Source organism: Coturnix japonica, chromosome Z (genome assembly GCF_001577835.2).
Source record: "Coturnix japonica isolate 7356 chromosome Z, Coturnix japonica 2.1, whole genome shotgun sequence".
Classification (NCBI taxonomy): domain Eukaryota; kingdom Metazoa; phylum Chordata; class Aves; order Galliformes; family Phasianidae; genus Coturnix; species Coturnix japonica.
Genome location: NC_029547.1, coordinates 58,721,063 through 58,748,276, shown reverse-complemented (window position 1 = coordinate 58,748,276; position 27,214 = coordinate 58,721,063). Strand labels below are relative to the sequence as shown.

The 27,214-nt window shown below is 44.2% G+C and overlaps 2 protein-coding genes across 9 annotated transcripts in view; both read right to left on the bottom strand.

The window, feature by feature from the left end:
- Positions 1-12,602, bottom strand: part of SUSD1 (sushi domain containing 1) — a 35,323-nt gene extending 22,721 nt beyond the window's left edge. For 5 of the 7 annotated variants that reach the window (XR_001552183.2, XR_004305592.1, XM_015849862.2 and 2 more), the window contains exons 1-7: positions 12,326-12,602; positions 11,051-11,164; positions 10,295-10,450; positions 9,503-9,655; positions 8,586-8,762; positions 7,559-7,741; positions 6,291-6,470 (exon numbers count right to left, since the gene is read on the bottom strand). Coding sequence is in view for 5 of the 7 variants with exons in the window: in XM_015849862.2 (XP_015705348.1) it covers positions 6,291-6,470; positions 7,559-7,741; positions 8,586-8,762; positions 9,503-9,655; positions 10,295-10,450; positions 11,051-11,164; positions 12,326-12,401 (1,039 nt within the window). In the remaining 2 variants the exon portion in view is untranslated. Of the gene's footprint in view, positions 1-6,290; positions 6,471-7,558; positions 7,742-8,585; positions 8,763-9,502; positions 9,656-10,294; positions 10,451-11,050; positions 11,165-11,689; positions 12,117-12,325 lie in introns of those variants that run through there. The other 2 variants (XM_015849863.2, XM_015849864.2) reach the window with 2 other exon arrangements.
- Positions 12,603-18,801: 6,199 nt separating this feature from the next.
- LOC107306577 (PHD finger protein 7-like) lies at positions 18,802-26,974 on the bottom strand. Of its 2 annotated transcripts, XM_015849856.2 has the most exons (10): positions 25,134-26,974; positions 24,215-24,388; positions 21,624-21,715; positions 21,435-21,536; positions 21,086-21,210; positions 20,736-20,898; positions 20,538-20,644; positions 20,221-20,334; positions 19,952-20,070; positions 18,802-19,796 (listed from the first exon to the last, which is right to left on the bottom strand). In XM_015849856.2, coding segments are annotated over exons 2-10 (1,623 nt in total). In that variant the 5' UTR covers positions 24,216-24,388; positions 25,134-26,974; the 3' UTR covers positions 18,802-18,996. The 2 variants fall into 2 exon arrangements, with proteins under 2 accessions (XP_015705342.1, XP_015705341.1); XM_015849855.2 differs by lacking the exons at positions 24,215-24,388; positions 25,134-26,974 and adding an exon at positions 21,987-24,208.
- Positions 26,975-27,214: the final 240 nt, after the last annotated feature.

Sequence of the window (27,214 nt, the reverse complement as noted above, 5' to 3'; positions counted from 1 at the left end):
TCCCTTCACATGACAAGATAATCAAATACCCTCCCAGAGCTAAGAACATAGCTGCTGCAGTTTACATTGACAGGGAAGGTATCTGATCCTCTCCTTGCCTTCACAAGCCCTCAAATATGTAACTACAAGATTCTGCCGTATTCTCTTATCAGACTTACTACCATGAACAAGGGCATACAGATCCAAGCTGATGCTGATTCTAAGCCAAGACGCCCTTACTAGCTACTGAAATCACAAAGTGGATTTATATGACAGCCATTGTTGAAGCATCAGAAATATTCATGAAGAAGTTGGTGTAATGCCCTGGTGTAAAGGCAGGCACAGCTCCTCCTCCGTAAGTCCACTCCATTACCATTTCATGTGAGTCCTTCATGGCACACAGACATTAACCTATCACTGAAATAAATGAATACAGAGGTAAATCCCCCAAATTCCTATTCTGAAGCTGCTAGAACTGAAGCGTAACAGTTAAAGTACTTAAGTACAGCCCTTGGCTTTTTGTTTTGTTTTGTTTTTTAATTAACGCTGCCACAAAGCTATTTTCAAACAATACCAACATCTCCAAGTGTCCAGCAAACTGATGCCTCACTCACTAGATCAGTTTTTCTACCTACTAGCTCATTTATATACCCCCATTCCAGACTGACATTAAATACCAAATTGCTGTTGAAACTTTTCTCTCCTGCAGAAGAGAGGAAAAAAAAGAACCTGCATGCCATCCCCACAGCAATTTCTTTACAGTTGGCTGCATGATTCACTGCATTTAAATGTTTATTCCTGTTACTTGTTTCATAGCAATGCCTAGAAATTTCATGCTATTAATGCTGCTGCATCCAACTCTTTTACTTTTTTAAAATCAAGCACTTAAATTTAATAAATCATTTTTACTGAGAAGGGGGTGGCAGTGATTACCCATTAGAGAGTATAGCAGGAAGGGAAATACTGATTCAGCAGAGGGTTGTTAGGGTAGCATGGTTAGGTTGTGGTTGGACCTGATCTTTAAGGACTTTTCCAGCAACAGTCTGGAAAAAGACCCTGGGTGTGTCAGATACTGAAAGGCAAATCTGGAATAGGGCTGAGAGACACAACTAACACCTGGTAATCAGCTTCCAGGAAAGGCAGGTGCTGGTTCACAGAGCATAAATGGGAGAGCACAAAAAGCAAGCAACAGAGTGATTCAGCAGTGCAGCAAGACCATGGAGGAAGAAATCATGCTAGGAAAACCGCAGAAACTGACTCTAAGAAGAAAAAGAAGAAGTGAAGATCAATGCCTTCTTTGCTCCAATTTTAAAAGCATTGCTAGGAAGAAGAATTTCTCCCTCTGCTTGAGTGCACAGAAAAAACCTTTGTATTAATTACAGCCAATACGTAAACACCTGCACTGTCATGCTGACCTTCTGAAACCTGGTGCTGATGCACTCTTATATCCTCAGTCTCTGTCAGTTCAGGCCCCAGCACTCAACTGTTATTTGCAGAATGGGAGTGAAACATAATAGGCAGACAGTGTATGCCTGAACAGTCATTAAGACCACATGACTTCTTTCACATATACCATCCATTAGTCTCAGCTGAAAAAGCACTTGACCTCCACTGCTGCCACTGAGGTGAGCCTGAGGTACATTTTACCAGAGAGATACTCCCCAGCTTGCTTGAATAAAAAATGATACTTACCAGCATGCAGACAGAACCAGCTCCAACCTGCCATTCTGCCTTTTGCAGGTAGCTAAAGGGATATCCACACAGGCACATGAGTGCATAGGCTGTTTTTCACTCACACACACAATTGATGAGAAATAAAAATATTGTCTTCCTTTTTTCATATGCTTTTCACTTTCAACCCCATGAAACCTGCAAATGCTGCCTGCTACTAACATGCATTACACACATGTTCAGACAAACAGTATCTCAAAAGGGACTTCTGCTCGATCTGCTTCAAGGCACCTGTTCCACACCATACAGGCAAATCCATTTTCCATGGTACTTTTTTGCAGGTATACACAGAATTTATTTAGAAAGAGACACTCTCAGCATTTGTACGTATCTTGAAACATAGCATGTTTTTTTTTTTTATGAGGTTTGTTCATTCTTGCATCCAGCTTAATTAAGATTACAAATTTCAGCAGCTTTTCACCTTCTGCTCTAAAATTACACGGAGAAAACCCACAAAAGACAGCCAGTCTGTAGGCAGAAGACAACCATGTAGCAAGGAGACAGATAGTAATGATTTACAGTTTCTTTGATCTAGAAATGTTACCAGAAAACAAACACATGCAGAGTATTTCATGTACTGAACAAGACTACCACAAATCATAAAGAGATATGGCTGTAAGTCTACTTACAGTGGGAAGATGTATCAATCAATAGTGTGAGATTAGATGGGATTACCTGGAGTGGGACTAGAAATGCATATGATCTACTCCATAGATGAAAGAGATTCTGTAAACTGCTATGTGCCATCACAAGCTGGTTTCAAACAAACAAAAAGCCTAAGCAGTTCTACCGAGCAAAAAGCTGTACTTCTTTTATTTTACTTTATTTACATGTCACTGGGCTATGCATTGCTTTGATCTAAGGAGCAGCACCTCCCAAAACAGACTCCACCTGTGCTTTTCCAAGCAGTTAAAGACATTATTTGATTGCCACACGTCTGGATTAGACATATCCAATTAGCCCTTTGCAAGAACTCAGGCCAGTCAGGTCCTGTTCATTGATAACTATAATTATCATAATTGTTTTGATGGGATCCTTATTCCTACAGAACCATGTGTTTTGAATCAGTGCCTACAGATGTGAGTGACACCTTTTCTATTAAGATCATATCTCCTGGCATGAATTACTTACACATGGCTGGGAATAAAAATTAGGAGGAGAATGACATTTAAGTCATTCATTGATGTGTGGAAATTACTGACACTGCCAACAGAGAGACATCCCAGCTGTCTTTCTATATTTATTGTATAATTGAAAATGTAAGAACTGACATCTAGCTAGAGGGGAAAACAGCCAGTGGGAATAAGGATAAAACACAGGGGAAAAAGGGAAAGTGAAAGCAAATGAAAAACAATTCCAAATGAAAAAGTGAGTTACTAAAACACCTCAGAAGAGGAAATTAGTACTTCCATATTGCAAAGAAATCTTGGAAAAAAGGTCAGGCTGGACCAGGCTCTGAGCACCTGATGGAGCTGTAGGTGTCACTGTTCACTTCAGGAGAGGTGGACCAGATGACCCTTAAGGGTCCCTTCCAACTCAATTCGATAATTCTATGAAATCAAGAGTAAAATCTGAACATGGAAAAACAAGGAAGGACCACCCTTTTCAGCTGTAAAATAAAGATAATATCAGTGCAACTGGGAGGGTTTAAAGTACGCTAGTGTGGAAAATCTGTCATGCCTGATTCATTAAGCTGCTCCATCTTCCATGCCTTCAGGTCTCTAAAGAAGCATTTATAAGAAATCAGCAAATATATGCCATCCTATGGGGTTTTCAGTGTTAACACATATTAGACATTTGGGACATAGCTATATTCATAACATTCAAGCTTCAGAAGTCAAGACATGCAGACAATCCATATTTGTAGATATGGAGCCACATCACAGAAGAATGAAATATTTTGAAACATAAAATTAATCTTCAGAGAAAAAGAGACAGTTCACAATGTATTAAGTAGGAAGCACTGTAAAAAAGAGCATGCACATATAAAGTTAAGATACATAAGAAGCTCCAACATCAGCATGAGATACACTACATGCTGATATGGAAGAGGAGAAGCTTCAGTTTGAGTTCCAGGTTCACAGTATGTTGGGGCTGAATCACCTTTTCCCCTGTGCACCAAAACCTGCAAACTGCTGACATCTGTACTGCCTACTTTGGGAGGCTCTCACAACCAGTCAGTAAAAAGTCTGTGCTGTCAGACTTGGCACTACAGGGAGCAGGGGTCAAATTCCCCTTTTGACTACCAGCAGCTATTTCCTACTGCCTGAGTTTTGGATTGCTCTGCAAGGAATGTGCAACACCTTCCTACACAAGTCAGATCCACTCTTTTTTCATGCTAATGAATTTTTCCTTCCCATGTGCAGCAGCTGCTTCCATTGCATAGACTACATTTTGTTTAACACATCCAAGAAATCTTTAGTAAATGCATTTCTAAAAATATAGTGAATGGGGATACTGGAAACTTATTTAAATACTGAGAATCTATTATTTAACACAAATTTTTCATTGAATAAAAATAAGGAAATTGGGTAAACTGTTTTCCTTTCTTAGATCCCTTATTGTCACTACCCTCATCAATAGATGTTAAGCATAGTACTGCTATGAACAACCCACACAGAAGACAAGCATAGAGAAGTTTTCTGGGACTATAATAATGGAGAGCAGTTTGCAGGTGAAAAGAAGATAGAAGGAAGTGTTGATCTGTGTGGGGATAGGAAAGCCTTACAATGAGACATGGACAAGATGGGCCTCTTCTCCTTGGTAACAGCGATGAGACAAGAGGAAATGGCTGCAGGCTGAGCCAGGGGAAAAGTCAGGTTGGATATTAGGAAAAATTTATTCTCCAAAAGAGTGATTAGGTGCTGTAATGGGCTGCCCAGGAATGTGGTGGAATCACTGTCCATGGAGGTATGCATGAATACCTTGGTGATCTTGGAAATCTTTCCCAAACTTGGTGATATGGCGATTCCATGATTCTATATGTTGTAGCCAGAGTGAGGGCAAATTCTTACAGGAAGATCATCTAATAAGGGAAAACTCTCCACAACAGGGCTATCTCTAAGACTTCAGAGTAGGAAATTGGAAGAAGGGGAAAAGAGGACTCTGAATAGAATCAAGAGAGCTTCAATAGGAACCATTTTCCTCAAAAATGTGAAGTTTATCCAATTATCATACAAAAGCGTTCAAGACACTCTCTCTTCTGCATATGAACCCAATTCACAATAATTACTTCTAATTTTCCCTGCATGTTCAAGAGGCAAGGTCTCAAAAGTTAGGTTGGACTGGTTGGGTACATATGAGCACATCCATACATATAAGGAGGGGAAAAGTTTTTACATCACTGTCATAGTCCTTCCTGGCATTTAATTAAGAAGCACTTGTATCCAAGCTCGCTAAAAGACAGAACCAACTCAATTTACTCTTTCATTTCAAATATGCTCCAATACCTCTCCCTGTTCTTCTCAAATAAGTTACTCCTTGAAACTTGGCAATGGCTTGGGACATACACTGCACACTGTGCCCTTTGCAAGTGCCAGTGCAAATTCAGCTGACTACTGCCAGATTTCATTGCTGATGGTTCATTCCAATCAGCACCCCTACGTAAAATTAATTTTTAAAAGCAATTCTTGAAATATTTAAAGTTGATACTGTTAAATGTTCACAAATACACATACTCCAAATATTTCAGTCAAAAAGGAATACACATAAAAGGCATTCCCAAGACATCAAGCGATGCAACAGAGGCATCAAGTGGCAATGCTTTGTAAGGGTTTGGGTCTGTGAAGTAGCAGCAGTCAAAGGCACATTTCCAGTCCTTCTGGAAAACACATGGTGGAAATAAATCTGGAGGTTCATTGTCATCTGCAGAAGACAGCGCTGCTGCTTAGAAACAAGATCTGGACTGCCACAAAGATACCACATTAAACTGCTTTCACACACAGAGCAACACTTGAGGAGCACAAATGCCAAACACCTGCTAATTCTGAACTATTATTTAAATGTCATTATGTCCTGCTTCCAAGACCATGTAAAACAGACAGTGCCTTCCTCACAGACCTCCCTTCTCAGCTCTCATTCTTTTGAAAGAAAATCCTCTTCAATTGAAATTCAGAAAAGCAGATTTGGCTGAAAAGGCAACCCCAAACCAAATCTATTCTGCGTATTAGGAGGAGAGAAGAGAAAAGACTACTGAATTCCACCAGCTTTACTGTAACGCCCATTACAATGACCCTACCAGGCCCCCAGCAGAGTATTACTAAATCCCACTTCCTCTACTGTTTTCTGTCTTTTAACACTAAGGATTCAGTGCAGCAGTGGAACTCCAGTTGTATTAGACCCTTCCAGTTTGAGATAAAAAGCAAATCAGCTACAGAAAGATGTAACCACAAGCTCCACTAGAAACTGCTGTATGTTTAACATTGTTTTTCTTGACTTTTCCCACCACAAAGTACTATCATGTTCTATCCACTGAAAATTAAAAAGGGATTTCTTGCCCTCCATTCACACTACCTCAAGAACAGGAATTAGAAACTGTTTAAATAGCATATCCGAGAAGAATTGCAGACAGTAATATTTACCTTTGCATTCATAAGTAATACTCTCCCACTTCTGGTCCAGTGTGCATTCTGAAAAATTCCTCTCTCCACTGAAATAATATCCTTCTTTACACTTATAGAACACTCTGCTCAACAGAGTGGTAGAATTGTCCCAGATGATTTCTGTGTGTGGAATCAGCAAAGGTTTGCCACAGTCTATTTCTGCGACAGAAAAAAAAACAAAAACCACACATGATAACAAAGCCTGAAAATGGAAATTTTCATTGGCATGTCAAAGAGTTTAAGCAAGAGATGTGAATCATCACAGCAAATAACGCTTCCTTTTTAAATTATTATTATTATTATTTACCTCCTAGTGATTATTTTGGGGTTAAAATTCCCTTTCTAGCTAATGAACATTAATCCCCATTTTTTGTATTTCCTTTTTGAGAAACAAACAGTGAAAGAATTAAAGATCTTATCTTCACAACAGCTTAAAAGCAGAAAATAGGTGCTTTTAAACTGTTTAATCTTACATGATTCTAAAATTCTACTCAATAAAACAAAGAAATAAGAAATGAGAACTGTGTGGGAAAAATTAATTGTACATACTGCAGTATGGAATGCACAGCCACAACCTGCCCTCTCATATGCCAACTGGTATGAGTGTATACATCTGCCACAAAACATCTGGAAGATTTAGAATAGCTATTTTGCATGCAAAAAATATGTTTAAATTACAGAAGGGCAGTGTGCACTGAGGGGCAAAAAATACCCCTCCATAACTACAGCTATAAGCATACAGCCATCCAGTAATGAGATTGAAAAGCAGAGATGCAGAAGTACATATATGTGTAAGAGGGAAAACCCCCTGTTTAGGTAGGTAGCCCTGGACAAGAACATTAAGATTTTAATAGTAGGGAGACTATGTTTGATTGCAATGAAGGGAAGACCTGGCTTTGCTGGACTGAGCTGATGGGACATTATGTTGCAAATGAGTGAGTAAAATTGTGCCTGTGTAAAAACTGACTGAAGACTATACTTACCCACATTCCTTGGGGGGGGGGGAGAAAAGGTTTTAATGTACCTTTATGTTTCCTCTTAACAAGGAACTTGGTAGGCTACAATCTTCAGTCCATAACAATAAAATAATTTATAATTCATGCCAAATAACAACTTCAAGTTCAGCAGTCACAGTTAGCAACTGGAAGCTGTCTGAACATGGGAATTCTAAGGGGATGCTAACAGCTAGTGATGGTTCAAATTCTGAACAGGGGCTTCAACCATGGGCTAAGGAAGACTTGATTTACCTTTGCACACCAAATCAGCACCATCCCACTGTCCTTTGACATTGCACACTGCAGTCTGATTGCCACTTGCAATAACGTAACCATGAACACAACTGTAAGTAACTTCACTTCCATACGTGGTCCCACTTAGAGATGCTTGATGTGCATTTAGGATAGAAGGTGGAGCTCCACAATCCACACCTACTGGTAGAAAGAAAGAGGAACATAAACTGTGAGTCAACAGCAGATGTCAGGATGGCTGCATTCATGTTTACCAATTTATTTCACCACTATCAGTTCTCTTCTGCAGTTATCCAGCTCTCCCAGTGACATGCCCCTGAAACTGACAGAGCTGTATCTACTTCAATGCTGCTTCCAAACAAAGTGAGTTATGTCTGCCTCTCTTTCACCTGGCCAGCACCAATGGCCAGTTTAAGCATCACATGGAACAAACTCATAAATTCCCATAGGAAGGAAGACAAAAGACAAACTTGTTGATTGTGCTGAATGTGAAGACATTAAATCTGGCCAGGAGAAATTACTCAGTTAGTAATGAAAACTCATCGGGGAATTTGCTGGACCTTAATAATTATTTAAAGGTGCCTTTACAGATATATAACTAAACACATTAATAATAATAAAAGAGAGAGTCAGGTTGGTTTCTTGCTTGAAATCCAGGAGACCTCGCAGTGCAGAGGGGAAATACACCTGTAGAAGTGTAAAGACCAGTACTGAAAATGTCATCATAAAAACAAAAAGAAATGCAATTTTATTATATAATTATTAAAAAATAAGACTGCTCTTGTAATAAACCTTTATAAAGAATCCTGACAGAAGCAGGAATTCATTCTTTGTGCTACATGTGACATACTGATTTTGAAGTGGATTGAAATCCACAAGCATCAAAACAGCCGGAATAACCTGTCCTCTTTTTCTCTCTCTTTTATTTTTCTTTTAAGTCTACTACCTTTCCCCAATGCACTTCACCGTCCATTTAAATCCTTAGCAGAGGATTCAAGAAACATAAAACTACAAAAGCTCACTCCACCTTTACAGCTCAAAGTGGCAGGCTCCCAAGCTCTGTCCGCAGTGCAGTACGAGGACTTTCCCTCATTGCTGTAAAACCCTTCATTACATTCGTAGTGAACCGTGCTTCCTGGTAACAGGCTGTAGTTCCCCACAATGTAGCCGTGCTTCATTTCAGGAGGGGAGCCACATCTAATTTCTGCAAAAGATCAGGATGGAAGCTTTAACAGCACAAAAACAGCACATAACCAAAACAAAGCAGAGCGCTCCAGCTGGGTAAACTGGGCAAACCAGGCAGCAAGTTTCACTGATGATTCTTGGAACAAGAGGAGCTGGGTTACCAAAAAGGCAGTTCCTTCTACCTGTAACACTGCCAGCCCTTTGCATCTATGAAGTCTACCCCAGGGAAGCAAGGAGGAGGAACAGTTTCAAACTGAAAGGTTGTTTCCATTTTTCCCCCTCCCAGCAACATAAGCAGAGCAGTTCATTCAGGCAGGTGGCGCAGTATGCAACAGATATAAATAATTACCTTATTATTCCTCTCCCCGGGCTTGTTTTACTCACTTGACCTTTCCCATCAGCCATTTGTCCCCTCTTTCCGTCTCCTCAAGCAGTGTGATCAGGTTGGCACATGGTTACACCGTATTTCTTTGCTATTTATAAACTAACTACATCATCTTTATAGCACTTCTGAGCTTTGCTGGTGCTGCACACCCGACCCACTGCTGAGAGTCTGCAGCAATCCCATCCCTTGCTGACACTAACATAGGCATCACACGAAAAAGTTGAACCCAAGGAGAAAAAAATATCATTCAGCAGATCAAGCCCATGGAGACAGTTTCTGCCTGCTACTGAGAAGCACAGGTCACAGCAGGTGCTACTACATCACCAAAGGTCTGATTTTATCTGCTAGCACAAACAGCATCCAAAGGCTCTCACCTTTACATGAAGCATTGCTCTCATTAGGGTGAAAAGAATTCTCTCCATTTTCTAGTTTATAACCATCGTTGCAGTGACACTCATAGCTTCCTTCAGTATTAACACACCTTGCATTGTAACCACACAGCCCAGGCTCCTCACATTCATCTATATCTAAAAATTCAGAGAAAAAATACATGCAGTTCATAGCAGATTTTTCTTTTTTTTTTAAATGAATCACCACAGGACCCAACCTTAAAACAGATGCGTCCTTCCCTGAAAGGTTCTACATATCTTCTGTTGGCTCTTCTGGAAAACAAAAGACCTCACCATGTCTGGCACCCAAGCATCTGGAAGAAGTGGTTAGCTGGACTCTGAGTTAATTTCTGACTGATTTCACCTGACAGATTGTTTCTGATGCATCTCCTGCTACAGCAATCCCACCAAAATCCCATTCCAGCAAATACCTTAGTAACAAGTTTACACACACAACAAGGAACAGAATAATATCCACCACTGAACAAAATCATGACATTTCAGAGGGAATGATAAACATCATATTTTCCTACATTTATAGGTAGGTAGCCTTTTCTGGTGAGACCACTGCTTGAGTGGGATTTTGCAGCAACCATTTATATTGACAAAGAAAAAAAAAATTGAACTAATTTATAGCTGTTAGAGTTTACGTGCATCATACAGCAGAAAGTGCTCTGATTCAGCTTTGAGAAGTAATCTCTATGGGGATAAGAAAGACTCTTGCAATAGAAAACAGAGTTCTGTGTTCCTGCTGGCCAAGATTCCTGTGATGCCTACCTGTACAGTTGGTGCCATCATTGGGAATAAATGTCTTGTTGTTGTTGGAGGCCCGGAATCCATCCAGGCAAACGCAGTAAAAACTTCCATGTGTGTTATGACACAGCGTGTGGTTTCCACAGATCTTGCTGGCTCCTATTTGGCACTCGTCTTTATCTAAAAGCAGGTTTACAAATACATTGGAGAGAGATTAGAAATCAGAATACCCTCTGCACCTCCTTCATGGAGTAGAGACCTAGGTTGAAGGACCTCCCTCTAACCAGCTCAGACACAGAATTTGACATCACCCTGATAAACAGATTGATTTGCTGTGTGAGGTTGTACCAGAAGGGTGTTATGGTTAACCAACCATAGTTATTAAAAACATGGAACATTTCTCATAGGAAACACTGACACTTAATGAATCTGTGTCTGTTTGCACACTCTGACTAAGAATAGGCTTTCAGCTTACAAAACTCAATTGTAATTACCCACTATCCTGAGATAACCAGAAAAAAGTCAGTGAAGACTGATGATTCTATGGTATAGTCTAGCCCTCAGTTCAAGAATACGTATGTTGAAATCAATAATGAAGTCAAACTGATTTTTTCTTTTTCTTTTTTTCTTTTTTTCCTGGAGATTTGATAAAAAGTACAAAGTAAACCACTCCACAAAATGACAAAGCTCTTATCACACTTTGAAGAATTCAGTAAGATCACCCAAAAGGGCATTTGAGGGATGCACATAGTTTCTTGTCATTTTACTGAGACAGCCTACCTTGGCAGTGGGTTCTTCCATTGCCCACAAATCCATAGTTACAGATACAGGCACTTTTTCCTTCAATTTGGTGACACGTAGCATGAATGTGGCAAGTTGCACAGACATCTAAAACTGACCAGAACAAAAAGGAAAAAATTACTTCAAAAACAAAACTAAGAGCTATAAGATTGGTCTGCAATGGGTAGCTAGAACAGTCTTAAGTGTAAATAAAACCTGTCCAGATTGGAACACAGAACAAAGTCCCATCTCCTCCTAGTTCATTTTCAAACTCAAAGGAAAACCATAGAAAAAAGGATTAAACAACATAAGTACAACAGTTTTCTTCACTGGACAGCAGGCCTGCTGTACTTCCATGGCAGCAATGCTGGCTACTCATTTTGACTCACAGAATCATTGGATAGAATCACAGAATATTAGGGTTGGGAAAGACCACTGAGATCACCAAGCCCGTCCACCAGCCCACCGCTATCATGCCCATTAGCCATGTCCCTCAGTGCACCAGGCTCTCTGGTGGTATTGTACTCATCAACACACACACACACCATGAAAGGGATTCATAAAAATGACTGCACACAACCTAATGCAGCATAATTTGATAGGGATATATAGACTAAAATAACATGCAAAGTTAGTTACTTGCATTCATGCTTTTGGGGCACGTTGTGCCTTTCTCTCTGCTCTTTGCCAGTTTGTCTCTCTACCTTCAGGCACACATGAGCTTTCCGAGAGACCAGTCAGTCCCAGAACGGACGGGCTGCATGCAGAGCATGGCCACGCTCACAGCCGCTGTGTGTTTCTTGGGAGCAGCGGGCGCTGTCGCAGCTGTGTGAAGTTCTCACCTTCCTACGGCGGGCAGGGCTAATAGAGACGCTGTGGTTCTTACAAAATGCAGATCTTACCGCACGCGTTACAAAATTCTATGTGTTTCTACACGGTTTCCAAACACGTATCACGCCTCAAGTCAGAAGGCAGCTGACGACACCAGTTAGCCCCGACACCTCAGTCTCCGGTGGGTTCACGGAACTCACGGGAAGCACCACGGCTCCCACCCCAACCCCGCCGCTTTCACGCGAATGAGGGCAGAAAACAAAACCCCTTGAGCACCACCGCGACAGCCAGCGCCGACTACAAAACCAAACTGAGGAGCGCCCCGAGGACGCCTCTCTACGACGGGAGCGCCCTCCTCAGATCGCTGCCGCAGGAGATACCTCGCTCCCACCCCCGCTGTCCACCAGCGGTGCGCCCCCTCCCCATGGCAGCCCCCCTCCTCACCCGGCAGCCCCGCTCCCGGCGGCAGCGCCATAAGCAGCAGCAGCAGCCCCATGGCCCGGCTGCTCCCCGCACTCATCTCCCCGCCGCCTCCGCGCCCCTCGCTGCAGCTCGGACCCGGCACCTCCGCATCCCGTGGCCCGGAGGGAGAGAGCGGCTGCCCCCGGCCGAGACCGTCGCACTGCGCCGAGCGCCTGCCCCCGACCCTTATCGCTTTCCCCTGGCCAAGCCCCTTTCGTCCCTCCAACGAAGAGCCCTTGCCCGCAAAACCCTCTTTTCCCCCAACCCCCCTTCCTTGGCACAACCCCTTCCTTCCCCAGGACACCGCCTCTGCCCCAGCCGGGCGGGTGGCAGCGCTGATAAGGGCTGCCGCGCACTGCAGCGGCCGGCCTTCAGCGAAGGGGGGGGGCATGCAGAAGGGAAGGTTATTTATGATTACTGGGAAAGGGGGAAGCACGGCGGGAAGGTCGCCCCTCGCACAGCATGTATCCTGCTGGCACCCCGTGCTTGCTGGGGAACCCCCGTTGTAAGCTGGACATACTGGTGGAGAACTGGGAAACGGCAGCCTTAACACCTGGCACTGCTAGAAGGGCACCTTAAACTCTACAAATTCATGTGAGTTATGCGTCTGTGCTTGGAATAGAGGAAATCTTCTGCCTTGTAGGACTTCCCTGAAGTACAGCCATGTCCCCAAGTGCTATTTCTAATCAACACCAACAGACCAGGAGCAGTTGCAGCCCAAAAGGCTAGTAGCATCCTGGGTTCCATCAATGGGTGGCAGGAGGGAGAGGGAAGGGATTGTACCCCTCTGCTCTGCCCTCATTAGGTCCCAGCTGCAGCACTGTATCCAGCTCTGGGGCCCCCAGCACAAGGAAGATGGTGGAGTGGAGGGAAAATAACTTTTTACATAGGTAAATTGCGATAGGACAAGAGCAAACTGTTTTAAAATAAAAGACGGGAGATTTAGATGAGATGTTAGGAAGGAAATTCTCCACAGTGAGGATTGTGAAACATGCTGCCCAGAGAAGGCGTGGGTGCCCCATCCCTGGAGGTGCCCAAGGCTGGGCTGGGCAGCCTTATCAATGGTATGAGTTGGAACTGCATGGGCTTTGAGGTCTTCTCCAACCCAACCCATTCAGTTATTCTATAACATATTGAAAGCTATTTGCAAAGGGCATTCTTTTCCCTCCCTTAGCAGATCAGCAAGATACAAACCCACTATGCACTGCAGTTTCGACTGTGCCTTCCATTGAGAATAGTGGGAATGACTCCCTATAGTTACAAATGTTTTACACAGGAAACAGGAAAATATTTTTGGCTGCAAGCATGAATAAATATATCATTACGTTTTAAAGAGAACAAGTTAGAAAACAATCTTTAAAGAGAGTTACAAGGAAATGTGTATTGATTGAGGAAAATACAGGACCTGGAATAAAACTGCTTGTGTGCTTCTTAGTTGTTATATAAGGCATATTTCAATACAGAATAATCAAAATATACACAAGTCTATTTTAAATTACATCTCTGTTGTTCACATATCTAAATTCAAAGCACAGTCATGGGAAATAAGAACTTAAGGATGCTGAGAGGTCATCTAATCCATTTTTCTGCTCTAATTCAAGCTCAGCTGTAAATAAATGATTCCTGACATAGCCTGATGGTTAATGTGACAGCGGCATAGGATTCACAGCATTTACAAGCAATCTGTTCCAGTACTTCACTTCCTTTGTAGTGTGAAAATGGCAATCCACTCAATTTGTAAAGGTGATCTGTTCAACTTTTAAATTATAGTTGCCAAGATGCTAAGACTTTCACCTGTCCTGTTCACAACAGCTTTTGTGATCTGAATTCAGATGCGAATCAGATAATGAAATGCCACATATCATATCTGCTCTGTGGTCACCTGCTTAAGTCCTGAGATACTTATTCAGAAGGATGAAGATTTAGGAGGGTCAGATAGCTGTCCAAACCACTTAGGTGCATTCAGCTTATTCCATACAAAAAATCTGTTAAATATATAGAAAAACAGACAGGATTTCTGTTCTACACAGCTCAAGGTTTTTAATCTTTTCATTGTCAAATCCAAAGTAATTATGTTTCCTCTGTACCTGACAGCATTACATGTCATTACCCAGCAGGCAACTGTACATGTATTTTCCTCCATTTCTCTTGTTGTGAAGGGAAAACAATTGTGATGATCAAAGTAATTGAATTCATCCAGAGACACTTGGAAGTTTCCTGCACAGTTCTTCATTGCAGATGAGTAAATGCAGATAATTGAAAACCCAAAAGGCAAGCAGGATTGAAGATCTCAGTCATCTGTGTTTGTTCTGTTTCCTTAGTAGACAGAGAATGTCACTACTCCACTTAAATCCCGTTCATTCTGTAAGGATGTTTGGCACAGACTGCACTAGTTATTCTGACATACAAAGACAAAATACTTGATACTAATGGTCTTTCAGCAAACAGATTTCTAAAAGCACAGCAAACATCTTCAGCCAGAATGAGTAACGTAACATCCTTGCTAACAGATCACTCAGCTATGCATAACTCAGTGGCATTCTCTAGTAGCTCGCTATCCAGCCCTTCCCTCCAGCTTGCAACAAGGAGTGACTGTAACTTGACAAGAGGTACTTTCTGCCTCCTCAGCCCTTTTAAAAATGAGTCAGGTTATTGACTGCTTTCTGCCTATCCACTTTATGTACAGAACAAGCAATAGCAGTTTGAAACAACTGAAAAACTGGCTGGCCCTCTTCAGCGTCTCATGAAAACACTTCAGTAAATATCACAGGGAGGATAAACATTACCCTGTAATGCATCTTGCTACAGAGGAAATAGTTCCACTCCAGTTGTTTGCAGCATATCTGTGTGTGCTCTCAGGGGCCATTTAATGCCTTTATCTATGCCACTGCCTCAACTCCTGACAAATAAGGTCAAGATAAAAAAAAGAAAGAAAGAAATCTTTGCTAAGGAGTTAGAGATATCTGAATTTGGTTGAACCTTATTAAACACTAAATGCTTCTGTAGCACTTCCCTGGAGGATAGGCCTTGGATGAAGCAGACCTCAGACCACAGCATACTCATCTCAAAGCATGAGCATGCTAGGCGATAAAGCCTGCTGACAGTTGCTGCTAATCAGAAAAGCAGTTCTACAGAGCAAAAGGGCTGCTATCTGCGTCTTTACCACCAGAGTCAGAGCCCAAACCAAGCTTTGCACAAGCTCACTGTGACCTCAGATAAGATAACCCCTTTCTAGTTCTCTTGGCTTCTTCCTCCTCCCTTGGCTGTGAAACTGGGATAATATTCTGGCAGAGATGTTTTCGGGCTTAATACCATAAGAGCAGGCCTGCGGTGATAGAGTGTAAAATGTTCTGACAAAGCCTTTGATGTCACCACAGTCTGCCCCAATTTTTAAATCATAAGGACAGACAGAAAGACTTCAGCCCAGTCAGTTTATGAGGCAGCACTTTCATGTTGATAGATCTTGGGAGATCACATGAGAAGGCTACTGACTTGTCACTGCTCCTAACTCATGCAACTTGTGTCTTTACTTTGATAGGATGAGAGGTAGTAGCCTCGAGTTGTGCCAGGGAAGGCTCAGGCTGGATATTAGGAAAATATTCTTCCCTGAAAGTGTGGGCAAGTATTGCAACAGGTTGTAGAAGGTAATGGTGGGATGTCCGAGACACCTGTAGGTGTGGCACTGATGGGCACGGTTAGTGGGCATAGTGGGGATGGGTTGAGGTTGGACTAGATGATCTTATATGTCTTTTCCAACTTTAATGATTCTATGAAGGCTATACTGACTGAAGGTAATAGTTAGACAATAGTTAACTATTGTCAATAGTCAATAGGATGAGCTGGAGCCTCAGATTCATAACATTATGCAATCACTTCTGATATACAAACGGAGAGTGCTTTTGTTCAGTTACAACAGCATGATCTCTGCTCTTGGGTCTTTCAAAATTCATTTAGATGTAACTCTATGATTTCTAAGTTTACTGTCAATCAGAAGAGAAAGAGATCCTGGGTGAAAACATTGTCTTAAATTATAATAAACATGTACGAGTGACAGTTCTAAAGAGAAGGCCTCCTAGTCTTTCATTTACATATATTAATTGCAAATGAATATAAACTACTATTTATTTTAATAAAAAACAAAGCTGATTTATTTACTTCTGTTCATCTTCCAGTACTTTACAATATTCCTTCAAGACTGTTCAAGACGGCTAGCAAGAAATGTATTGCCAATAAAATACTATTTGCCACGGTAATTAAATGTTGAATTCTGTCTTGTACTGAATGTTTGTTATCGTACCTTTAAAATATAGTGGCTACATAACAAAACTATTAATCTTAACTGAGATTTTGTCTACTACCTGCTTCTTTCCACCAGGAACAGTATGTCTTATGCACTATGACATAAAAAACTGGTGAACAGAGGTATGCTTGAAGTGGATGGAAACTTCTCTACAAAAGTAGAAAAAAATATTTTGGAGATTGGCGCTACCACTCTAAAAGTTTTGAACAAAGACACACAGGTACACTGGTCATCTGTTCCATTTTATTTTCTGCAGACCCGAAGTTTGGAAGATTATAGTAAAACACTTCTGAAAAGTCTGCATGGAAATACATTTTTGCTGTACTGGATTTGGGACACTGCTTGTCAAATGACAAAAACATGAACATTTGACAGCTTTTACAGAATCACAGAATTACAGAATGGCCTGGGCTGAAAATGACCACAATGCTCATCCAGTTTCAATCCCCCTGCTCTGTGAAGGCTTTCCAACCACCAGACCAGGCTGCCCAGAGCCACATCCAGCCTGGCCTTGAATGCCTCCAGGGATGGGGTATCCAACAACTTCCTTGAGCAGCCTGTTCCAGTGCATCACACCCTCTGAGTGAAAAACTTCCTCCTAATATCTAACCTAAACCCCTCCTGTCACAGTTTAAAACCATTCCCCCTTGTCCTATCACTGTCCGCTCTTGCAAACAGCCATTCCCTGTTGTGTTTAAGTCTTGGGAGGCCACAATGATCACCCTGTCACAGTTTAAAACCATTCCCCCTTGTCCTATCACTGTCCGCTCTTGCAAACAGCCATTCCCTGTTGTGTTTAAGTCTTGGGAGGCCACAATGATCACCCTGTCCAACCATTCACCTATCACCTGTTTAGCTCCCACTAAACCATGTCCCTCGACATTATATCCAATCGTTCCTTGAACACCGCCAGGGTCGGCTGCTCTACTACCTTCATGAGCAGTAAATTCCAGTGCCTGACCACCCTTCTTGAGAAGTAACATTTCCTACCATTCCCCCTAGTCCTGTTACTAGTGACACAAGAGAAGATGCTGACCTCCAGCTCACTACAGCCTCCCCTCAGGAAGTTATAGAGAGCAATAAGGTCTCCCCTGAGCCTCCTCTTCTCCAGGCTGAACATTCCCAGCTCCTTCAGTCTCTCCTCACATGGCCTGTGCTCCAGACACCTCACCAGCTTTGTTGCTCTTCTTTGAACATGTTCCAAGGCCTCGATGTCTTTCTTGCACTTAGGGACCCAAAACTGGACACAGTACTTGAGAAGCAGCCTCACCAGCCTTGAGTACAAAAAAGCCTTGTCTTTCCTGATCCTATCTCTACATATGTAGACAATGTTCCTATGTTCTTCCCAGGTGACACAGCCTGGAAAAAAATCTGCAGGTTGGTCAGCCGGTCTCCGGAGCGGGGAGGGACAGCGCTTCTGCGCCCTGATGCGCAAGGTACCACTCCTGCTGCTGCAGCATGCTGTGGGTGCTGCACACATGCTGCCTTCTCCTCTCTGCCCCTGGTGGGCAGCTGTGTATTGAGGACCTCCTGTAAGATTTCCTAAGGCAAGGGGTGTGGATGCAGTTCCATTGTCCCGGCAATGCTGACCCACATCAGCCGCTCTCACAAGAGCTGTCGGGTTGCCCTGTTGGCGTGGGGTTCCCCCAGTAAAGGAACGGACCAAAACCCCGCTGCCTGTACCTTGCAATCAGTCACTGCTGTTCTGGCCAGGGTGGCTCTGAAGCAGCCAATCTTGGCAGTCAAGGGTTACACCAAGTGTTACATTGTGTTACCTTGCATTCCAATATCATATTTAGGAAACTGACTTTCCTCCTCAGATTGCTGACATTGTTTTGTTTTCAGGCCCATCTCCCACCTCCCTACCCCTCCCTCCTTTTCCCCTTTCCCCTTCCCCAGGGGGTGGGTCTGTGGGTCTCCTTTCTCTTTTGGTCACAGAAATGGCCTGAACTGGCCCCTAAACCATCGAGGCACCTCCGTCACCACCCCTTTTTCTTCAGGCCACTGGACCTGCGGGCTTGCTGACCCCCGTCACAGACGCAGATGGACCTAAAGATAACTGCTTAGCAAACATCTGTGAAGGCGCTGGCAACCCCGTAGTCTCGGCTGATAACACTCCCCACCACAGGACAAAGCAGAGAAGAATGAAGCCAAGATGTAGGGTGTATATTAAGGGTTTATTTTTTTATGTTGGAATCACAAAAATTGCGCAGGGATGGGACACGGTTGTTTCTGCGCTGCCTTTGGGACTGGTTGTGGGGATGTCTACTCTGATGTTGAACCCGGGAGTGTCTTTGTGCCCGGGCTGGTCCACTGAAGGATGAAGTTAGCTCTAGTGGACTGTCTTCAAGGTTTACTTTCTTGGCCGCTTGGAACCACAGCCACGTTGGGATGGGACACGGCCGCTTCTGCGCCGTCTTTGGGACTGGCTGTGGGGATGTTGTTGGACCCGGGAGCGGCTTTGTGCCCGGGTCGTTCTCCGCTGCCTGTTCCGGCTGCCACGGACTCCTCGGGGCCGGCTGCGGGAAGATGAAGCCCGACGTCCCACTGGGGGTCGTCTTCGAGTGTGGGCTCGCCCTCGCTGCCTGGATTGTCTCCGGCGTGCAGGCAGTGGGGAAGCCCTCGAGGACCTCAATGCCGCTGGTGTGGCCGAGGAGCGGGACCTGCTCTGAGCACCTCGGGCTCTCGTACGGCTCCGTCCACGCTGTCTTTGGGGCTGACTCTGGGAGCCCGAGGCACGGCCTTGCAATGGGTAACGGCTCCTTGTGCGGCCGGTCCCCCGCTGCCTGGGACGCTTTGTGCGTGCAGCTGCTGGGGAGCTTCTGGAGGACCGCGCTGTTCTCTGTCTGGTGGGGCTCCTGGAGCAGGTCTCAGCACCTGCAGCTCGTGCCCGTCTCCTCCTCCTACGTCCTTGGAACTGCTGAGTGGTGTCCTGCCCCGCAGATAAACTTGGGCAGGTTGTCCCCTGCTCTGCTGCAGGCACATCGGGCTGGACAGTGGGCTCAGGCAGATGGGAGGTGCAGGATGGGCCAGTTGCTGCCTGGCTGGTAGGACCAGAGCTGATGTTTTCAGGTCCCGAGGTGCTGTGGGATGGCCCCAGTACCATCTGGCTGGGAGCGCTGGGGCTGGCAAGGTCAGAGTTGAGGTGGGATGCTGTAAGGAGAGACAGGAAGGTTAGCAGGATGAACATGCAGCCCCAGGGCAGAACAGGCTGCCATCTCTCATGGCAAGGGCAAGGCCACCCCGAGCACCCGCTGCCAGGCCTTGCCTGGCCCCGGCCCCACGGCATGCAGCTCTTTGCCTCTTACCAGTGCCCGCACCAGCGCAGGTGTTGCACTCCCAGCTGTTGCCATTGGTGGCCCAGAAGGTGCAGTAGCGGTGTGTGCCTTCTGATCCACAGGAGCTGCAGAGGAGCAGCTGCCATGGCCTGTGGAAGCAACGGGTTGTGGCTGTGAAGACCAAGTGCTCTGAGCCAGGGAGTGCCCGGCACGGCTCTGGTGCTCAGTCCTTGCTCCCCCAGCCTGTGGTGAGGCTGAGATCCCATGCAGAGCCCCAGAGGACTGTGGAGGTCACTCACCCTGCTTCCTGTGCCCTCTCCCTGCCTCCGATGTAGATGCACATGCGGGCATCACACCACCTGTGCCTCTCTCGCAGCAACTGGTACTCCTCATCGTCCCACCAAGATGGTCGTCTGCCAGAGAACAGGGGGAATGTGATGAGTCCCGCAGGTGTGAGGCAGATCTGGGGCATCCCTGCTCATCCACCTTGAGCTCATTCCCAGCTTTTCCATGAAGCTGAGACCAATGCTCGCAGGATGGTAAGGGTCTTGGCCTGCCGGGTCTGGCACAGCTCCTGTGCCCGAGTGTCTGCAGAGCTGGGCAGAAGGACACCAACCTGACTGGGATTTGGATCCCCAGCATGGTCATTTTGGACCGGAATTGTGCTCTTCCTCCACAGACAGGGCAGAAAAAACGCATGGTGGCAGCGTGCAAGGCATGTTTCTGCAGGAGAAGCACAAGCAGTGTGAGCATGAGCAGGGCTGGGTACTGCTGAGCACCGGCTGTGCTCAAAGGGCGAGGATAGAGCTCCTACCCTGATGCAGCCCCGGTGGAACCAGGCCTGTTTGCAATCCGGGCACATCATGGTGTGGTAGGACGTGCTGTCCCCCACAGGCTCCAGGCAGATGACGCAGATGTTGTTGTGAGATGGAGCTGCCTCTGCTGCCTGTCCAGGGCGATGCTCCCAGCAGAAGGACCTGGGCAGGAGGACAGAAAGGGATGGGCAAAGTGAGAAGTGCTGTGAGGAGCGCAGAGGACCAGGAAAGAGCTCCAGGCCTGGACTCTGGCTCTGGCTCGGGCAGGATGCTGGGAGGTGTTGCTGCGGGTTCCTCCTTGGGAGGAACAGGGAGGGACGGCAACTTGGATGCTGCTGCCAGCCCTTACCTGTGCTGCCCAAAATATTGGGTGACGCACTCCCCATCCTCTGCGCAGGGGAGATGGAAGCTGCGCTCACAGCTGGTCTCAGCGCAGCTGATGGTGGCTCCCCTCTCATCACAGACAAAGCAGTACTGGAAAGAGCAGACCAGTCCCCATCAGTGGAGGGCTCGGGGCCTCCATGGCTGACTCCACTTCTCTGGGCAGGGCACAGAGTCCCACCACAGAGGCTTGTCTGCTGTGGTGGGACTTTGTCCCGGAGCCGGTTAGAAGGGCTGCAATTGCTTTCTCTGGGTCCAGACAAAGCCAGTGCGAGCCTCTGCCAGCACCAAGCTCCCTGTTCAGTTCAGGTCCTCACCTTCTTGTCCGCCAGCTGGACTGCGCGCTGGACTGCATGAAGGGAGAAGCCCAAAATGCCTCCCATTGGGGTTCTCCATTCCAAGAGGCCATCGGCAAAGAACTGTAGGAGAGAAAAAAGTGTGATCTCGTGAGGCCAGGAAGGAAGGAAGCATCCCTGGCAGGAGCCCTAGGCCTTGAGGGAACTCACCAAGCAGAACTGGTGGGCACAGAGCCCACCACTGGTAAATGTCTCCCCACAGATGTCTGGGTTGACCTGTGTCCTGCGGCACAGCACGCACACTGCAGAGGAAGGAGAGAGCAACCGTGAGCAGCGGTGAGTACCTGGCAGGGCCTGCTGTGCCTGCTGAGGGGCAGGGCTGGAGGGGAAGGGGGCATTGCAAGCCCAGTGGTCCCAGTGGGCAGCCACAGCTTGGCTGGGCCCAAGCAGAGGGGCCCTGCCTGCCCGCGGCACTGGGGAGCCCCTGCTCACCCCTTCCTCCCCTCCCAGCTACAGGCAGACCCCCAGCAGCCCAGCAGTGGGGAGCTGTGTGCAGGGATATGGTGCTCTCACCTGGCTCCCCAGAGTTGGGGGCCTCCTTCTTCCCTTTGAACACTTTCGGCATCGTTGGCGAGAAACAAGAGAGTCAGTGCTCTCTCCACACCACACCAGGTCGCACTGAACCCCAGCCCAGCAGCCTTAGCTCTGCTCCTGGCCCTGTGGGTCACAATGGCCGCTCCCTGCCACCACCGTGACATCACGGTCACCACCTCATGGGGCTGAGGGTGCGGCACACAGTGGCCTGGTGCTGACATCATCCTTGGGGAGCAAGGATGGCCTCCCTCAGGCCTTCACACCGCGCCCGTGCTGGGACAGCACAGCAGAGAGTCTAGTAAAAGCCTGAGGGTCAACAGCACAGCCGGCATTTCTAGTGTGTGTGCTGACCGACTTCCCATGCTCTGATGGCGACAGGACAAGGGGGAACAGCATTACTGGCAGGAAGACACTCAAGATATCTGCACATTGGAAGCGCAGAATCACATAGTGGCATTATGTCTTATGCCCAAATTAAAATAACTACAGCTTGGACATCATAGTTCGAAACAAACTAGTCTGCCTTTTTAGTTCTATTTTTTAACTTTTTGTATGGAAAACATGACCCTTAATGACAGTCTGACCACTTTGCTGTAATTTTCCACATAGGTAAAGTATAATGCTTATTAACTGTGCTTTTCTAATAGTCCCTGAATTATATTTATCCATTAGAGCTTATCTCAAGGTAGGAATTCTTACAGATCTTAGGAATTCATGCTTTAGAGCACAAATTTTATTCAGAACTACAATATATATATACGTATGTATTAATCCCAAAGTAATTCAGCTCTCACTTATACCAAGTACAGTTATGCATTAAGTGAACACATTGACCTGTAATAAACATTTAATACTGGGAATCAAAATCTTAAACTACACGTTTAAAACTTGGTAATCTTCCTGGGGAACGCACGGATGACTTACATTCCTGAAGATTCCACCACATTTAACCTGGCCAAAGTAGTTAGTAAACATCTGATACATCAGCAACTGCTGTTCCTAGGCTACTTTTTTGGTCTTGCAATTAAATTGATTTGTTGTGGGTAACATACAGTTACTACACAGCCCTGTTATTAAGTGGGAGGTACTCCCACTTAATACTCACTAGCCTTCTTGAGGATCTTCAAGTACATCAGAAGAACTTGAGATTCAAGCAATGCAAGTCTGTGGTAACTAAATGATAACTTCCTATTTAGTCCCCCGCTAGACCAAGTATTTTTTTCTGCTACGCAATATACCATCTCACTGTCTAATTATAATTACCTTAATTACTTAGTTCTTTTGAAATACAGGTATTTCATCCTTCTGGGTCTAGAGCAAGGTAGAAGGGAGACTGGAACCAGATGATCTTAAACTTCCCTTCCAACCCAAACCAATCCTATGATTTTTATGGAGTAATATAAATCAAATATCCCAACTTAAAACTGTTTCAGGATTAACCAGTGTTTGTTAACATATTATTTAGATCCAGGTAAGTGACTTCCTCCCAGTCTCCCATGTCATAAGCAGAGAGTATTATGTAGTTAGGCTGATGACATGATCCCATTACTGGTTAAATGAACAGGGATGTATATTTAAGGATAAGAGTGTCATTCTTTACACTGGATCCTGGGCAGTAGAAGGGATAAAATTCAAGATTACTCAGCAGAATTTATCAACACGTGTTCAGAACCTTCAGCTGTGCAATTGGTCTGCAAAATTATCAGCGATTTTCCTGCTAGATTATGTGAGACAATAGGCAACTACGATATCCCAGGCAAGACAGGATGTTACTGCTAACATCTGATCGTTCTGTCAGACCTTTCAGAAATAATTCAGTGCTTATCTTTTTATTTTCTGTATGATGGGTGTTCACAGTGATGGTGAAAATATTTTTCAAGGAATTTGACTAAAATTTTCCTATCTAAGAAGTCCACTCTTTCCATAAAATAAAGGCAGGAGAATATAAGCCCCACAGAATAACAAGCAGCTTATGTAACAGCTGAAGATAAAGATAGGCAGTAGTAGAAAAGCTTCCTCAAAAAAATAAAAAAAATAAAAAAATTATACATAAAAATTCTTAGCATCACATCACACAGCATGGTGCTGTGTATTAATATTTATGTTGCTGTGGTTGAATTAATATCAAAAGCTCCTGTCCTGTAAGAAGCTTAAACATAAGACCTTGAATGGCACAACCCCTTACTTCTTGCTGACAAGACACTTACTGAAGTCACAGATACAGGCAGATGGTTGGGCTGGATGATCTTTTTGGTCCTTTGAGCTTCAACGATTCTATGAGTCTATAATCGATGAACTTAAAACTGATTTTCAACCTGGTTAAAACTGCGATTAGACCAATGAAGTGCATCTATGAAGGCTTCTGAAACTTACTGAAACACCTAAGGGGAAAATGTGAACATTAAGACTGTTTATACTCTTGACAAGGTAATTAGTGCCTCAGCAAGAAAGAACCTGAAGCTATCCAGTCAGCATAAGCACATAAAAAGGAAAACACACAAAGCAGCAATTTGCAAATTAAGAAAACTGTAGGAACAACTTACAATCAATATATGTGATAGAATACTCAGCTACCAAAGCCCTTCTGAAAACTCAGTGTGCTGCTGAATAGAAAAACTCCTTTCACAGATTTGTAAATGAGGAATCATAGATACATGATTTACAAGGTATTTCCAAATTTGTTGATCAGATTTGTTAAATTCTGCATAGATAGAAATGACATTCTCATGAACAGTTTATATCTGAGCTGCAGAACATCATCTTGCTGTTGGGCTACTTGAACATGGGAGAGAACTGGGAACAGGTGTAGAGGGAAAGAACAGGTTAGAAGAGATGAAAAAACAGCCAGTGACATTCTGGTGTTCTTTGCTAAGAGCTAAACCCACTGATTTCTGTCCTTTCTCCTTACTTAACCAAAAGTTTCCAATCTGAAAAGATCCCACAACCCTCCACTTCAATACCCATCCACACTGCAGTGACCAAGAGCTGCAGGCAGTGCTGCCCAGGCCTTCCACGGAATTCACAGCAGTGAACAGAAGAACTACCCTGATTTCTCTTCCTTTTGAAATAACTTTAAAAGTCATTCTTCTTGCAAGATCAGAATTTTAAGTGGTGACATTTACTTACCAAGCAGAATTAGCAAAATGCATCATTTGAGAAGTAGGTAGCACACAGGATAGAAACAGAAACTGCATCCCATCACAGAGCTGCAAGCATTATCCCACAGCCTTCAGCCAGTTTTCCTCTGAAGCTTCCCAGCATTAGAGTAGCATGGCTTTTAGACAAAGCTGTGCTTTGGAGATAAAAACAAAGAAATAAAGAGAACTCTCATTATAATCCACTGTAGATTCCTCAGCATACAGGTAATGTGCATGCACATGAGAATCTGTTAAACTGCAGCTGAAATAATATTTTACAGAGTATATATAATGCCAAGTCCTACAGAAGATGTTGTGTTGTCTTTTCAATCAAATCATTTTAACACTTGCATTAAAAGTCAGAATTCTGTCATATAAACACCTACTGGTTGTAAGTGAAACATACTGCACCTGGAGGCATTACACTGTTCAGCTGACATAGCTTAAGCAGCAGGAATGATCATGAGCTTGAAACTGAAACACTAACCTCAATAAAGATGTATTTTGGAATCTCTCTGTTGGTCTGTCTGGGAAGGCACTACTTCAACTAGAACCTTGAGGTAGCTGATTTTCCTGGGAGCTTAGCTCTGCGTTTTCCAGGCATGGAAAGTATCCATTATGTAGTCTGAGAAGACAGAGCCTTGCATATGCTGCATAACCAAGGAAGACTTGAGTTTATGTGCATTCCAGCATCACCTTGTTCTTGAGTCCAAAAAGTCTGAGTTCTTGGAAGGAGTACTAGATCAAACGCTGCTTGTCAGGCAGATGAAACTTTGCAGAGAAAGTTTGGATCGACTCTTGAACATCAGAAAGGACTTTCAAAGGTAGACACAGTATCTATTTAGACATATTAACTGTCCAGGGAAAAGCAAATACTTGCGAGCAGGTATGAATTTGAGATGGGAATTACCTTTTGATTTGAAAAGGAGGGAAGAGGAGGACTATCTTAGTGTGCTTCATGCAGACCTGGCCAAAGAAGTTAAGCCAGATTTTAGCCAAAAGTTAGCACCAAGGGCAAAAACGAAGCGTCACGCTGGGAAGAACACACAAAGCCTTCACAGTGTAAGCATTTTGCTCAAAGCTGCAATCCCCTCTAAACTGAATTCAGTTTTTCTCTTCGCAAAGCCACCTTTGTTTAGAGATCAATAATGGCATAATTTACACTAGCTTTGTTCAGTGCTCTGGATTCCTACCTGTGAGACTCAGCCTCACATTAAGTATACCTATGATACTTCTGATTCTTCAAGACCTGCTAAACCTTGGACTCAGTAACAGACAATGAAACATTTGCAGATTGGCTCAGCAAAGTGGCACTACGTTTTTTTTCGTCACTTCAATGCTTGTATTTAGTCGCTTAGACTCCTGCCTGTTTACCATCAATTCTAGATCTAAATTACTGTTGTGTAGCACACAGAAGGACAAGCAGGCAGTGTGGAAGAGAAGCAACCACAAAGTTGAGGCAGAGGAAGCTAAAAGCAGAGCACCTTTTTCAGCCAGTACTTAAGTTTTGGAAATCTGTGCGCAAGAGTTACGGAATTGATTCCTATGGCTACAAAAGAGCGCAGCCATGTTAAAGAGAACACAAAACATTTCTCATTGATGAAACCCCAGGGCTTGAAGGGTCTCATCTCTGCCTCATAGAATGAAGCAGTCTTCCACCACTGAAATAGCTCAGAGTTATTTCCATCCTACTGAAAATGAGGATTCCTACCCTGTTAAGGTGTTGCTTAACTTCAACTATATTAGTCCTCCCAAAATACATTTGATATAATGTGCTTTTGCTTAGACAGCCATGGCTGCTGAAGAAAAAAAAAAAAAAAAAGAAAAAAAAAGTGGAAAATTATTAGTTGCACAAGATGAAAAAAACAACAGCAAAGCAATAGACAAGAACACAGGAAAAATTCAGAGTGCAGATGTAATTTATTAAAGGGCATGCTATAACAACTAGAGTTAGGAAGTTAGGTATAGGTATCAATTAATCAGCATATATGTGAACTTAAATGAAACAATATATTGCAGCAAAACAAGTTCAAACTAACCATGCACTACACAACTAGAAAATAGGGTTTC

Excerpts from the sequence above, each read along its gene's own strand:
- LOC107306577 (XM_015849855.2), bottom strand. The coding sequence starts at position 22,038 with ATGCCGAAAGTGTTCAAAGGGAAGAAGGAGGCCCCCAACTCTGGGGAG. Across the intron at positions 21,716-21,986 it reads CCCCAACTCTGGGGAGCCAG|TGTGCGTGCTGTGCCGCAGG; the intron begins GTGAGAGCACCA and ends CTTCCTCTGCAG. Across the intron at positions 21,537-21,623 it reads GTGCCCACCAGTTCTGCTTG|TTCTTTGCCGATGGCCTCTT; the intron begins GTGAGTTCCCTC and ends TCTCTCCTACAG.